The sequence below is a fragment of the Rhinolophus sinicus genome, linkage group LG02, assembly GCF_036562045.2.
Source record: "Rhinolophus sinicus isolate RSC01 linkage group LG02, ASM3656204v1, whole genome shotgun sequence".
NCBI classification, from domain to species: domain Eukaryota; kingdom Metazoa; phylum Chordata; class Mammalia; order Chiroptera; family Rhinolophidae; genus Rhinolophus; species Rhinolophus sinicus.
This window is the reverse complement of record NC_133752.1, coordinates 159,422,104-159,437,221: the sequence shown is the minus strand read 5'-3', so window position 1 is coordinate 159,437,221 and position 15,118 is coordinate 159,422,104. Positions and strand designations below refer to the sequence as shown.

Sequence of the window (15,118 nt, the reverse complement as noted above, 5' to 3'; positions counted from 1 at the left end):
GTCCGGCTAGGTCTTATTTTCAGGGAAACATGGTCTATTCACTCAGGCGTATTCATGTATCTCCACACAGCATGGTTTCTGAGCACCCTGGTAGGAAGAAAGATTAGGCATGTGCCCAGTCAGGAGAGGCCATTTGTCCCTCACTGAATGACTCTTCCTGTGTGGGTATTAAACTGCTGCTAGCAAGGCTATGACTTCCCAAGGGGACTCCCTGTATTCGTCTGGATTCTCCAGAGAAGCAGAACGAATAGGGTGTTTGTGTGTGTGTGTGTGTGTGTGTGTGTGTGTGTGTGCACGTGCACCGAAGTATGTTATAAGGAATTGGTTCATGTATTTATGGAAGCTGACAAGTCCAAATCTGCAGCGTGGGCCAGTAGGTTCAAACCTAGGAGAACAAGGTGACGCAGATTGAAGTCCAAAGGCAGTCTGCTAGAGAATTTTCCTGTGCTCAGGGAGGCTGGTCTTTTTGTTTTATTCAGGCTGTCAACTGACTGGATGAAGCCCACCCACATTATGGAGAGCAATCTGCTTGCTCACAATTCACTGATTTAAATATTAATCTCATCCAGAAACACTGTGCAGTTAACACATAGAATTAGCCATCACAGCCCCCTATGGGGTGCACTACAGGTAAGGCCCACTTAAGAGAACATCAGCCCTCACCACTCCATGGGGACCATATGTTGAACACACCCCAACCTCAGAATTTCTCTCAAATGCCAGCATTTTTTAGCTAAATGCATTAGGTAGAAATCCTATAACCTGTTTGACTCAAATTAATGGATAAGAAAGCACTTTTAAAATTGTGAAACAGTTTACAAATGCAAGGCATTTAGGGAAGTGGTAAGTGAAGAGGGTGTGTGTACAGTTTAGTATAATTGGATGGATGGGCACCTGTCATGAGGATTATAGTTTGGCGAGAGAACAATAAACCCTTCTTTTACCATGCGCAGTTCAGTGGGCGCCTTCTCAGAAACTTCTCTTAGATCTACAGGGAAATCCCTTCTCCATCCATGGGAGAGTGGCTTGGTGTGAGACTTTTGGAGTTTTGGTTCTGCCATGGAGCTGTTCAATTCTCACCTTTCTGACTGAGCTGCCAGCTCTTCAGAGGACTCCTTGTGGGGCTGTGCAATCCATGGGTTGAAGAAATGGACGGATGAAAAATATAATTTGTTTATATAGCAGCTATCTTTTGAGTCATATTATCTCATACAGATTTTGGGAGAATCTAATAAAGTAGAGGGGGCTATTATGTTGCTATTTATACTTTCAGATAGAGCAACCACAATTTTAATTCCTAGTGTAAGGACAGTATTTTGCACATGGTTCCTTCATAGATATCTGGTTTAAAAGAAATCTTACTTTATTTCTGTATTCTTCGCGTTTGTCTCGCTTACCTCTGATTTTCCCGCAGCTCACGTCTGAGTGCCTACTATTATATAAAGAATGTTGTATTATTTTTCAGGTGAAATTAAGTACATAGAATTTAGACTGCTCCTTGAGGAATTGTAAATGAGATTCATTTATCTCAAAATCACAGTGGAAATAAAGTGCTGAATACTAAATACTATATTACCATTTAATACTACCTACCATTTAATACCTTTTAAAGTACTTTTTAAATAATTTAACTCTTTCATTGTGTTTCAGAGAGTAAGCCTTTCTTTAGTTTAACTTGCAGAAATGGTGGTGTTTTATTTTCCAGTGAACTCTTACAACAAAATGTTCATTAATTAAAAATAGCTGCCCGTTACAGGAAACAGCTCATATAGCAGCTTCTGACATTGTTCTAAAAACAGACTTGAGCTGCTCATGTGCTAAAGAAGAATGAGCACTGAAGACTATGAACAAATTCAAGTAAAAACATGCTATGTTTTAAGAAGGCTCTAAATGTGCATTTACAGTAATGTTTTTCTGATTATAAAAGTCATATGTACTTACTATTTAAAAAAACAACAACAAATACTATAGCAATATATTATGTAGAAAGTGAAATTCCCACCCAAATTGTGATGTCTATTTAGTCTGGTGGTTTCTACAAGATTTATATCTGCATATATACAAACAGTATATACTTATTTTCTAAATGGGAGTATGTTTTTTCATTTATATATATTAGGAATTTTCCACGTCAAATCTTGCAAATGCTCGTCCTTTATTTTATTTATTATCTCTTTTAAGGTGGCATAATATTTCACTGTACAGCTGTACTATCATTTGTTTAAACCAGTTCCCTATTAATATACTTGTGATTTGATACTCTTTTATTTAAATATTTTTCTTGAAAGTCATTGTTCTTAGGGCACATACACTGCTAATTGAACAAATTTATCAAATGTAATATGGTGATAGTATAATATCGTAAGAGTTTACTGTGTGTCTGGAGCTATTCTAAGCACTATCCTGTGAAAATTAGAAGAATCATTTGACCATCTTATCAGTGATTTACTATTATTGCCCTGTTCTTGAGATGCAGGAAGCCTGGTCCAGGCTCTCTTTATGCCACAGTGGCCACCATTAGGATGGACTGAAAGACACAGTGACTAATCAGACATGTGAGGGCCTTTTAAAGCTAAAGGAGCTAAGCAGAAAGATGGCAATGATGTCAGCATAAGAAAGCAGAGCTTACAAATTCTTATTGGAGTTACTGATGTTAAAAATCTTTGCTGGTTGCTATAACAAGAGGCTTTGGAAGACCTGCCATCTTAACCCTTATGACTGTGCCTTGAGGATTCACTAGCTATTACCCCAGATTACTTGATGTCTGTGTAGCCCTTGCTGACTTCCCAATTCCTGTTGTGAATTTACTTGATGCACTGGGCATTTCCTCAGATTTATCTGTACCCCTGGTGTGCCTTGCTGAGCTTCAAGAGATCTCAGTTAATGCTGAGCTCTCCATCCTTGACCAGCCCTCCATGATGGCCTGGGTAGCTGCTAATTGCTTTCTGCTGTACATGAAAATTCTCGTTTTGTCATTAGCAGTGACTTGGGCTCTAAGATCTGTCTCTAAGGTAAAGTCTAAGAAAAGTCATATTTCAGGGGCCGGCCCGTGGCTCAGGCAGTTAGAGCTCCATGCTCCTAACTCCGAAGGGTGCCAGTTCGATTCCCACATGGGCCAGTGGGCTCTTAACCACAAGGTTGCCAGTTCAATTCCTTGAGTCCCACAAGGATGGTGGGCTCTGCCCCCTGCAACTAAGATTGAACACAGCACCTCGAGCTGAGCTGCCTCCCAGATGGCTCAGTTGGTTGGAGCGCATCCTCTCAACCACAGGGTTGCCGGTTTGACTCCCGCAAGGGATGGTGGGCTGCGCCCCCTGCAACTAGTAATGGCAAATGGACCTGGAGCTGAGCTGCGCCCTCCACAACTAAGACTGAAAGGACAACAACTTGAAGCTGAGCTGCGCCCTCCACAACTAAGATTGAAAGGACAACAACTAGACTTGGAAAAAAGGCCTGGAAGTACACACTGTTCCCCAATAAAGTCCTGTTCCCCTTCCCCAATAAAAAAAAAAAAGTCATATTTCATTTGCTTCAATGTTAGTTTAGTTCATCCTAGCTAAAATGCATTAAATTTTCAGGGGTAAAAGGTTATTGCATGTTATATTTTTTCATAACTAACTAGCCTATCATGACTAGAGAGAACCGAAGTTTAAAATACACCAAAAGAGACCTGTGTTTTTGTTATTTATTGCAGTGTAATAAACCATCCCGAAATGTAATAGCTTTAAACAGCAACTTATAACCTCATGAGTCTGTGAGTTGACCAGGCAGTTCTGTTTCATGGGGAGTTGGCTCGATGCTGGAATGGCTGTGGTCCTCTGAGGCTTGGAGAGGAGCTCAGCTGGGATCCAGGAGCTGCTTGGGTCATCTTGTGGTATCTGCATTCCAAAAGGGAAGAAGTGAATGCTGCCCACCCCATTAAGGGATAGGCCTAGAATTGGCCCTCCATCATTTCTGCCTTATTTTAATGGGCTAAGCAGTAACAGGCCCATCTCAGAATCAATGTGGGAAGGGACTGTACAAGGACGTGAATACTCGGAAACGTAGTTCTTTGGTGGTCATCACCAAAATAACAGTTTACCACAGTGTGCTCTCTCTCGTGCCTCACACATGCAAAACATTTTAACCCACACAAAAGACCTTTGAGTCTCACTCCATTACTACATTAGCTTGAGTCCAGGATCTTATCTCATTCGGGTCAAGGTGCAGATGAAACTCTTTCGATACAGCTAATCTCAAACTAATACCTGTGAACTAAAGAAACAAATGACTTACTCTCCTCCCCAATGCAACATAGAATAATAAGGAGGGACAGGAGACTGGCAACAGATACCCCCCTTCAAAAAGATGTTAGAGGCTGTGGAGAAATCATATGCACTGCTCATGGGAAGGGAGAAAGAGGCAGCAGCCACTTTAGAAGCAGTCTTACAGTCTGATACAGAGTTGCCATATGACCCAGAAATTCCATACCTAAGCATATACCCGAGAAAAAGGAAAACATACGTCCACACAAAACTTGTACATGAATGTGCATAACGGCATGATAATAGCCAAAAGTTGGAAACAACCCAAATATCCATCAACTGAGGAGTGGATAAATAAAATGTAGGATATCCATACCATGGAATGAAGTACTGATACATACTACAACATGGACGAATCTTCAAAATGTGCAAAGTGAAAGAACCAGTCACAAAAGTCTGCATGTTGTATGATTCCATATTCAGGAAATGTCCAGAATAAGCAAATTTATACAGACAGAAAGTAGATTAGTGATTTCCTAGGGCTAGTGGGGATGGATGTATTGGGGGATGATAACTAAAAGGTACAGGTTTCTTTTTGAGGTGATAAAAAATGTTCTAAAATTAACTGGTTGTATGTATCTGTGACTATAGTAAGAACCTTTGCATTATAAACTTTGGTTAAATCGTATGGTATGTGAATTATATTTCAGTAAAGATGTTATTTTTTTTAAAGGGAGGGGAAGAAGGAGGTAACGGGAGGCATGTAGCAGTCCCCCATCTATGGCAGTTCTAGAATCCAGCTGGTTATATGTTGGTGGTCCCTTGTTTAGGGACCAGCTTATAACCTGGGTGGTTCTCTGTGGCTCTTGTCTCCACCCTCTAGGCTCTCTTGGCTGTGCTTTCTGAATCTTACTTTTCCACAAGAAATGAATGGTTCATGTTTACAGCCCCTTCCTGTCTGATTAAGAGCCCTGATAGTTTTCATTTTGAGCTGTTTCTGTCTTTTCAGTCCAGGCTGATAATGTTTCCAGTGATACATTTCTCAAAGTCTTGTATGAGATCTTTTTGGGGTCACAGGATTAGATAAAAACTATTTCCAAATCTCTTTGAGACAGGGCTCACTCTAGCTTGGACTGCCTTTATGTCAGAATATTGTGTGAAAATACCTTGAAGATTCTTAGAAGCTCTAGTGTCTAGTAGAGATGGTCCTTAAGATGTACCCTTAAAATTCTTCAAAGCCTTTTGGTCTAGCTCTATGATTTGCAAAGTGTGATGTCCATACCAGCAGCATAAGCAGCACCTGGGAACTGACTACAGAGGTCAGACCTTGTTCTAGATCTGAATCAAACTGTGAGGATCCAGCCTGGCGATCTGGGTTGTACAAACCCCTAGCTGCATCTGACACACACAGTTTTAGAACCACTGGTCTAATGGAAAGAGTTATGAGGAACCACCTAAAATCTTTGTGGGCTCAACTAAGGGTTGTACAATCACATCCTTGAGGCCACATTTTACTGGCAGCCCGGGATTTGATCTTTGCCCTGAACTGTTTTTTACTTTTGTGTGTCTTTTGCTAAGATGCTGAAATAAGGAAGTTTTGTTTTGGAACCCATCAAGTCCAACTCCTTTATGTTTCCTCTGAGCAAGCCAGTTGGTACTTTCAACATTCTTCCTGAAATTCTCCTTAGTCAGATCCATGAGTTCATTAAGTAATCTTTCTATCTTCCACATTACTGCAGGCAGTGGGTTGTTGTTAATTATTCTGTCAGTACTTAACTTAAGTCCCCCTTTCTTCAGCCACCAATAACGTTTCCTCACTTTTTCAAATCTTTATTAACATTCTCCTCAAGCTTCTTCCAGCTTCTGACCATCACCTGGATCCAACACCAGTACATATTTTAGGTTTTTATGACAGTAGGGTTTCACTTCTGATACCTTCTCACAGTATGGCACCTGGATTCCAAAATGGAAGAAGCAGAAGTTGCCAGGCTTCTTCAAGATTTAACCTAGAACTGGTGCAATGTCATTTCTGCCCTTTGCTGTTGGATAGTCGTAGGCCCAGTCCAGATTCAAGGAGGTAGAGTTATAGACCCCACCTCTTTGTGGAAATAGTCACAAAGAATTTGTGGCTATTATTAACCCTCTCTAATCAGGTAGGTTTGTTCGTTTTTTTGTTTGTTTGTTTGTTTGTTTTTAGTAGTACTGAAAAGGCATTCTTGGCTTAAATTATGAGTTGGTCAAAGTAATTTGTTCATCACTTGAAGAAAGGTTCAAGCTCTGGAAGGAGATTTAAAAGAAAACATTTACATATAAACAGCCTATCGATATCTGTTTGTGGACATTTTAAATGTTTCATTTCACTGGTGGACAGAAGTCTTTTGTTTTTGTTTTTTTTGGTAGAATTAAACTTAAAAATTTCTCGGGGGATCAAATATATGGTGATGGAAGGAGAACTGACTCTGGGTGATGAACACACAATGGGATTTATAGATGATGTAATACAGAATTGTACACCTGAAATCTATGTAATTTAACTAACAATTGTCACCCCAATAAATTTAATTTAAAAAAAAATTCTCGTCAACAGAATAATACTTTTCAGTACCTTTGCTTGTGCCAAGATTTGTATGTGACGGGGACATCTGAATACATTTATATATCTTATTTCGTCTTAACACTGAACTGTTTGTGTTTAGTAAATATTGCTTTTTACTGTATATTATCAAATGCAGACAAATAGTCCCCTTCCGTTGACTGTGATTCTTAAAATAGGGACTAAATGCTGTTCAAGAGTTGTGAACAATGAAAGGCAGATTGTGGATATATGTAGAAATGATTGTGGTGAAGGCAGAGGGTGATAATGGGATGAAAGAATCCCAAGGTTTTCTGTCATTTGGAGCTTTTGTGTGCAGCTGTTTCCAGATTAGCAAGAGAGGATGAAACAGATGGCCGCAGAAGTTGCCTCTGCTTTTGCTTATTCACCCGAATCATCTTTTAGGTTAGCTCACACAGGCTAGTAAATGACTTCCTGAATTTGTTAAGCACTTATATTAGTAAATTTTTCCCTATCCAATTTGGAGTTCTATTGAAAAAAAATCAAGTTACTGCTCTATTACAATAGTGATTCAATGGAGTTTAAATACATCTTGTAGTTTTAAGACTCATAGAATCTGACTGACATTAAATCTTTGACCTTTAATTTTAGTTCCTATTTTTAGCTTTGGTTTCATGCTTTCGGATTTGTTTGTATATTATCTTGATTGTACCAATACTTTGTTCAATATTGAAATAATGTGAATATTTTTTCTTTCATTTGATTGTGAAAATGTTTGGGCCACTGCTATTTCCCTTACTTGCTTTCAGTTTTACTCTTCCACGTCTGAGTAGTTGTCAAGTGTGACTCATAATACACTGCCTCCTTGTCTCTCTCTCCTTGGCTCTTCTATTAATGTTTTTCTTTTTTATTCTCCTCATACCCTGCCAACTCTGGTGGAGTGACGTATTTAGGCTAGTATATATGAGTTGATTATGATACAGGTTGTTTGAGTCTATATGAGGAATCCTTCTAGCTTTTTCTTGATACTCTCTACCCACTGTTCAACTTCCCTGTCATATCTTTGCCAACAGTTTAGAAAATGATGCCCACACTCTTGGTTTTCAGAAATTATCTTGTGTTTCTCCGCAAATTATAATTCCATTTGCATTGGGATATCCTAGTATGCACTCATCAATCCACAAGCAATTATTGTGTGTGAACAAATAACGCATTCTGGGAGACATAGAGGCAAACAGAAAATGATCAATGTTATTTGCTTCCCAGTCTCCAGTCTTCAAATTCTTCATTCTCAGTCAGATTTGAAATCTGGGCATGCTTTTCTGGAAGCTTGGATTATACATTCGTAGAATATTTGGGGGCAGGGTGTGGTCTGTGACTTATTTTGGTACTTCCAGGCCTTCACAGCTATATTTCACTCATCATTAGTAGGACCTCCCTTATTTCATGGTTTGTACAACCTACTATAGCCTCAGTATTTTGAACTCCAACTGTTAAGAATGTATTCTTGTATATATTTTTAAATTTTCTTGCACTTTGCTTTGGTAAGTATGACTCTCTGATTACCTTCTAGGCATTTTCACTTAAAATTCTCATTTCTAGGTTAAATAATTTCAATCCTCTTGATTTTTCTCATAGCCCACTTTTCCCCATAGCTTTAGTAAATTGTCCAAATAATCATATACAGTTACTATTCAACAGAATTGTTTTTTTCCAGTATAGATATTTAAGCAGTAAAATGCATAAAGTAGCAAAATTCAAAATTTCTACACTTACTCTTCAAAAATATAATTCATAAAATTATATAATGTAGGACATGGAAGAAACCTTTAAAGTTGTATAATTTAAAGGCCTCTTCTTGCACTATTATTGCACATGTAATGCAAGGTTTGATACATAGAATAAATATAATAATCCAAAAAAGGGAGGAAAACAGTGCTGTATGTAATCAGAGGGTACTTATTCTATCCTTCTTTATACCTCCGATCTCTTCTATTTACTCTTTTAATTGCAAAATTCCCTGTGGTGCTCTTTTGTTTCTTTGTAAACCATGTAAAGCCTCTCTTTCAGTAAAATCTGCTTATTTGCCCCAAATGGATGTATTCGTTTTTATTATTCTTGATTTTTAACTTTAGTTGTCCAAGATAATTTTGACTTCAAAAGCTTGTTCAGACTATGACTTTTTATTTTGGTAGCATTCACAAGCTATTTCTAGCTTATCATTTGGATTACTTTTAAAAGATAGACGCATGAAAACTATGAATTACTGATGAAAGAAATCAAAGATCTGAATAAATGGAGAGACATACTGTGTTCATGGATTGGAAAACTCTCAGTGTAGTAAAGATACAGTTATCCCAAGTTGATATATAGGTTTAACACAATTCCTATCAAAATTCTAGCAAGATTTTAGTAGTTATAGGAAAGATTATTTTAAAATTTACGTGGAAAGGCAAAGTAACTGGAACAGCTAAAACAGTTTTGAAGAAGAAGAATACTGTGGGGAGAATCACTCCACCAAATTTTAAGACATTATGTAGCTACAGTAATCAAGGCTATGATATTGCCAGAAGGATAGACAAATAGATAAATGCAGCAGAATAGAGAATCCAGAGATAACCCCACACAAACATAGCCAACGGATTTTTGATGAAGATGCAAAAGTAATACAGTTTGTCTTTTCAACAAATAGTGCTAAGCAATTGGATATATATGGACAAAGAAAAAAAAATGAACATCAACCTAAACCTTAGACTATATATATATACATATGTGTGTGTGTGTGTGTGTGTGTGTGTGTGTGTGTGTGTGTGTATATATATATATATATATATATATATAAAAGTTAACTCAAAGTAGGTCATCAATTTAAGTGTAAAACTTTAAAAAAAACCATAGGCAAAAATCTTGAGGAATTGGGGCTTGGCAAAAAGTTCTTTGCCATGTCACTAAAAACATGAACCAGAAAACAAAAAATTGAGAAATAAGATTTCAGCAAAATTTAAAACTTTTGTTCTATCAAAGATTCTGTTAAAAAGGTGAAAAGACAGGTTATAAACTGGAACAAATATTTGGAAACCCTATATGTGACAAAGAACTCTATCTATCGAGCATATATAAAGAACTCTCAAAACTCAACAGTAAAAAATAAAAACCCTCAGTTTAATTAGAAAATGGGCAAACAACATGAAGACACATTTCACCAAAAAGGATATAGAGATGACAAATGAGAGTAAGCACATGTGGACACTCATCATATGCTCAGTCAGTTGCACTTCTGAGCATGTATCCCAGAGAAATGAAATCCACACTAAAACCTGGGCAATAGTCAGAATGGCTATCATCAACAAGACAAGTAGTAACAACTGTTGGAGAAGCTATGGAGAAAAAGGAACCCTCATACTCTGTTGGTGGGAATGCAGACTGGTGCAGCCATTATGGAAGGCAATGTGGAGGTTCCTCAAAAAATTACAAATTGCCATATGACCCAGCAATCCCTCTCCTGGGTATCTACCAAAAAAATCTGAAAACATTTATACATAAAGACATGTGTGCTCCAATGTTCATTGCAGCTTTGTTTACGGTGGCCAAGACATGGAAACAACCAAAATGTCCTTCTATAGATTAATGGATAAAGAAGTTGTGGTATATATACACAATGGAATACTATTCGGTGGTAAGAAAAGTTGATATAGGAACATTTGTGACAACATGGATGGATCTTGAGAGTGTAATGCTGAGCGAAATAAGTCAGACAGAAAAAGCAGAGAACCATGTGATTTCACTGATATGTGGTATATAAACCAAAAACAACAAAAGAACAAGACAAACAAATGAGAAACAAAAACTCATAGACACAGACAATAGTTTAGTGGTTACCAGAGGGTAAGAGGGGAGGGAGGTGGGAGATGAGGGTAAAGGGGATCAAATATATGGTGATGGAAGAACTGACTCTGGGTGGTGAACACACAATGGGATTTATAGATGATGTAATACAGAATTGTACACCTGAAATCTATGTAATTTTACTAACAATTGTCACCCCAATAAATTTAAAAAATAAATAAAATAAAAAAAACCTGGGTAAGATGGTCGTGGCAGTTTTATTTGTAAAAACCGAAAGCTATAAACAACCCAATATTCATTAACGTGAATGACTAACCTAACTGAAGTCCATCCACAGTATGGAATTCTACGCAGCCATAAAAAAGCACCACACTATTGATACACGCAAGAACTTGAATCTCTGGGGCATTCTGCTGAGTGAAAAAAAGCCAATCTCAAATGTCACATACTATGTGATTCCACTTATATAGCATTCTGCAGATGACAACATGATAGAAATAGAGAGCACATTAGTGGTTGCCAGGGGTAACCTGGTGGGAAGAAAGGTGCTGGAGCTGACTAGATAAGGGTAGCATGAGAGAGTTCTTTGTGGTGATGGAATCGTTGAGTTATCTGATTGTGGTAGTGGTTACACCAATTTATACAAATGATAAGATGGCATAAACCTGAACACACATTGTATCTCTGTCAATTTCCTGGTTTTTATATTGTACTATAGTTATATAATATGACATAATTAGGGGAAACTGGACCTCTCTGTATTATTTTTGCAACTTCCTGTGAGTCTGTTTCAAAATTAGAAGTTTTTGTTTTTTGTTTTTTTAAAAAGATATACCCAGCCTGTAGTCCTGTGTTATCTACTACCCACAGGTTGCTTTTAGAATTTTAATTAAAGTACCATTTTAGTTCCTTGGTCACACAAGCCATGTGCAGTGCTCATGTGGCTGCCTTATTAGATGGAAGAAATACAGCACATTTCCATCACCACAGAAAGGTCAGTTGGCAGTACTGCTTAGACAGAACCCTCTATGATGCCAAATGCTATACGTGCGGGTACCCACACATTTCTTAGTGAACTGCTTTAAATTTATAAATCAAAAGATAATAGTCTGTGCCAGTAAAATTTAGAGGGAATGGATTAAACAAGACAATTTTTAAAAGTATCATAATTTTTGTGGCTATATCCCATATTTTAAGAAGAAGGGGAAGTGAAATATTTGGTTGATATTTGATATAGGAATAAAAGTTTTTTTCCTCATCTGCCAAGGCCATTGCAGTTTCTTTCCATGATGGCAATATAGGATATACGGTACAGGAAATGGGCAAAATAGATGGGATGGACAGGGAAGGGAAAGAGATATTAGCAGGAAAAGTATTTTAAATATTGCATACTTTTTCTTGTTATTTTCTGTTTATTAGTGACCGGCTTACCAATGGTAGCTTACCATTGCAGAGGAAGTGTGGTTTAGTAACCAGACCTTAAACCAGAATCTATTTCTGGCTCAAAGTGACCTTGAGGAAGTGACAAATTTACTCTTCTCATTCTCATAACCAATAAGTAAGTTAAAACAAGGTGTTGCTGGGTGGACTATAAGATATTCTAAAATGATCCTATGATTTTAGTTTATGTATAAAACTGTTTGCTTACAAGTAGATTCAATTCAAAGTTTTGAGGAATTTAGTTATGAAAACAGTCATATGATGGTGAAAGAGGAAGTTTACTTTAACAGGCATGAACAGTTTTAGGTTTTGAGTTTGGGGGTTAAAAACAAGAAAACTCAGACATAGGGTAAAAGTGTTTCTGACTCCATCCAGGTTAATAATTTTGAGACAACTTTCGGAGAATGAGCAGACATTTTACATTTTAGAGATCTGGTTTTGAAGTTAAACGGTCCAGGGTTTGAATTGCGACTCTACCATTTACTCTCTGGAGAAGTAATTTAACTTTAGTTTTCAGTTTCACCATATATGAAATGGAGCTAATAACACCTTTTTGTTCGGGTTGTTATGAGAAGGGAACATAATAAGTTAAGCATAAAGCTATAATTAACTGATAATAATATTAATTTTATTGAGACTTGGAATAAAATGATGGTGGTATTAAGAGCAGCTAAATAGTTTTGTTTGCTCTCCTTTTAGGAAGATTTATGTTTAACCACATTATGATATTTTTCAGGAGGTACTAATTTTAGCTTTGTAACAAATTCATTAATATAATTGTTCCTAAAGCGATTCTCAAATTTAACTAATCATGTGTATGACTAAATTGATCAAAATCACTTCATTTAGAGCCAAGAAGAATAAATCTGTTTTTATAAAATCTAGCAGACCAAAATATATCGCAAACTAAAAAAGTAAAAGCACACATATGAGAGAAGTTTTATTTTAGTGTAATCCCTGCAGCATCACACAATACCTAAATAAACTGTGAAAAGGTTAGTTACTTATAAAGATATATAAAAATCTACAATGTACAATGTCAAATTATCAGAAAATATTCCATATGACTTTTCTTTATCTTTGCCTACCAAATTGCTCAAACTAGAACAAGAGCCAACATACTCATTAGTATGTTTCCAGACCTGCCTGTACACTGTGGCAGCGTGGTGGAGTAGTTTTCAGTTTTAGTTAAGAGTTCGCTGGCAGTGGTCAGTTTGAAGTTTCCTGCTACTCCTCTGAACTAGAGAGGAACCAAAAGTGCTGACAATCCTCATTTGACTCCATCACTCATGCCTGAGCACATACGCCAACACTTCCTGTGCAAAACCTACCCTGACTCTGCTGAGGACACCCCCAGCCTTTGGCTGACCTGGGGAGGATGGTGGCTTGGATTGGTGAAGTATGGAAAGTATTAGCCCCCAGTTAGATGCCACCACATTATATGAACATGCCGTGTGTGGTTTTTTTTTTTTTTTTTTACCATACTCTTATTCTGTAGAGACCAGCTTTAAAGCTTGTAATAGTAACATTTGTTGACAGCAAGTGATTGTTGCAGGCAAGTTACTAGCTCTCAAAATCACTACCCTGTGAAAGTATTAAGCTGGATGACAGCATGTTTAAGACAGAGCTGAATTAGAAACATAATGCCATGGAAATTGCACTGAAAAAAATCTTTCAGAAAATTTGAAACATATATAACTTGTCTTCCTAATGTCAATATGGCTATCTCTATCCTACCTGAACACTCTTGGCCTCAGTTTTCTTATCCATACAATGGGAGGGTTTATAAGACTTAGTGATTTTAGAGTATGTTTCGCTAAGTAGTTTCCTCCATGATGCCACTTGTTGGTTCATAATCATAAGCTACAATAAATGTTTATTTAGTTTTACACATCAAAATTTCCTCAAGTACTTTAAGGTGGTATACTATTTTCAGTTTGTTTTTCTTTCAGAAACTTAGTAATTAGAAGAAGTGATATTGCAAAGTTGAACTGAGTCCAGGCATTATAGTTTTATTTTGACTAGAGTATCTGTACAGCACGTAAAAGGGAAATAAGAATTTGAATTTTATAATCATTCAATCCATGTGATGATAAACCTTTAGGTGTTTTGAGAAGTCTACGTTATATGATACATTAACTAAAACATGGACTTTAATCAGTAATTTTCTCTTATAATCATAGCAAGGATGAGAAATTTGCCCATTGGTGCCTTTCGCCCTTTAAAATCTTGATGTGTTTTTATGAAGAAGTTATTTGGGATTGCTAGATGACCTAGGAAGGAAATAGAGGCCCATTTGCTTTGGGGGAGATGGAGAGCTTAAACATGGTTTTATTATGTAGTATTTCTTATGACTTTCTAATGACCATGAAAAAAACAAACTTCCAAGATCCTTTAACACCTAAATTTGAAGGATAGTTTGTTATAAACCTAAAGGCTGTAACTACAATAAAAGCACATGTAGTTGGCCCCATCCGTCCCATTCCACCATAGTATTCTAGCGCTCACTACATTTTGAAATATCTACATGGAATTTTGAAATGCATTACTTGCGTAGTTCTTTGAGGCTCCATCACTGCTAGAAATAGTTATGAAACCTCGCTCTGCACTTCCCCATTAGTTACTTCTTACCACGTCGAACAAAAGTCGTGTGTGTGATATCTAAGTACAGAATGCCTATAGATTTTACCCACAAATCATAGATCCACATAATTCCTCCATGAGCAGGAAATGATGATTAATCAGAAGAGTAAAAGGCACCGCTGGATGTTTGAAAGGAATCCTTTATGGGGGGCTGTAAGTATTGTTATTTTTACAGTTTCCATTTGTGAAATATCTCAGGGTAAAAACATTTGAAATTTTTGAGTATACGAAGCATATGAACAGATAAAGTAACTGGTAAATTTCTTTTTGTTTACCACTAAATGATAAGTAATTTGTATCATTATTGAAAAATTACCATGGCTCTTGTTTAGAATGGTTTTATGATTTTAGCACAAAGGTGTACTTTTTTTTAATTTTCGTGGCTCACGTA

General features: G+C 37.0%; 1 protein-coding gene across 3 annotated transcripts in view; it reads left to right on the top strand.

Moving 5' to 3' along the window:
- Window positions 1-15,118, top strand: part of FGD4 (FYVE, RhoGEF and PH domain containing 4) — a 183,323-nt gene that overhangs the window by 48,437 nt on the left and 119,768 nt on the right. Inside the window, exon 1 of one of the 3 annotated variants that reach the window (XM_019736677.2) lies at window positions 14,743-14,880. The exons of the other annotated variants lie outside the window; for them this stretch is intronic. Within the exon in view, the coding sequence (XP_019592236.2) occupies window positions 14,871-14,880 (10 nt within the window). The 5' untranslated portion in view covers window positions 14,743-14,870. Of the gene's footprint in view, window positions 1-14,742; window positions 14,881-15,118 lie in introns of those variants that run through there. 3 annotated transcript variants of the gene reach the window in all.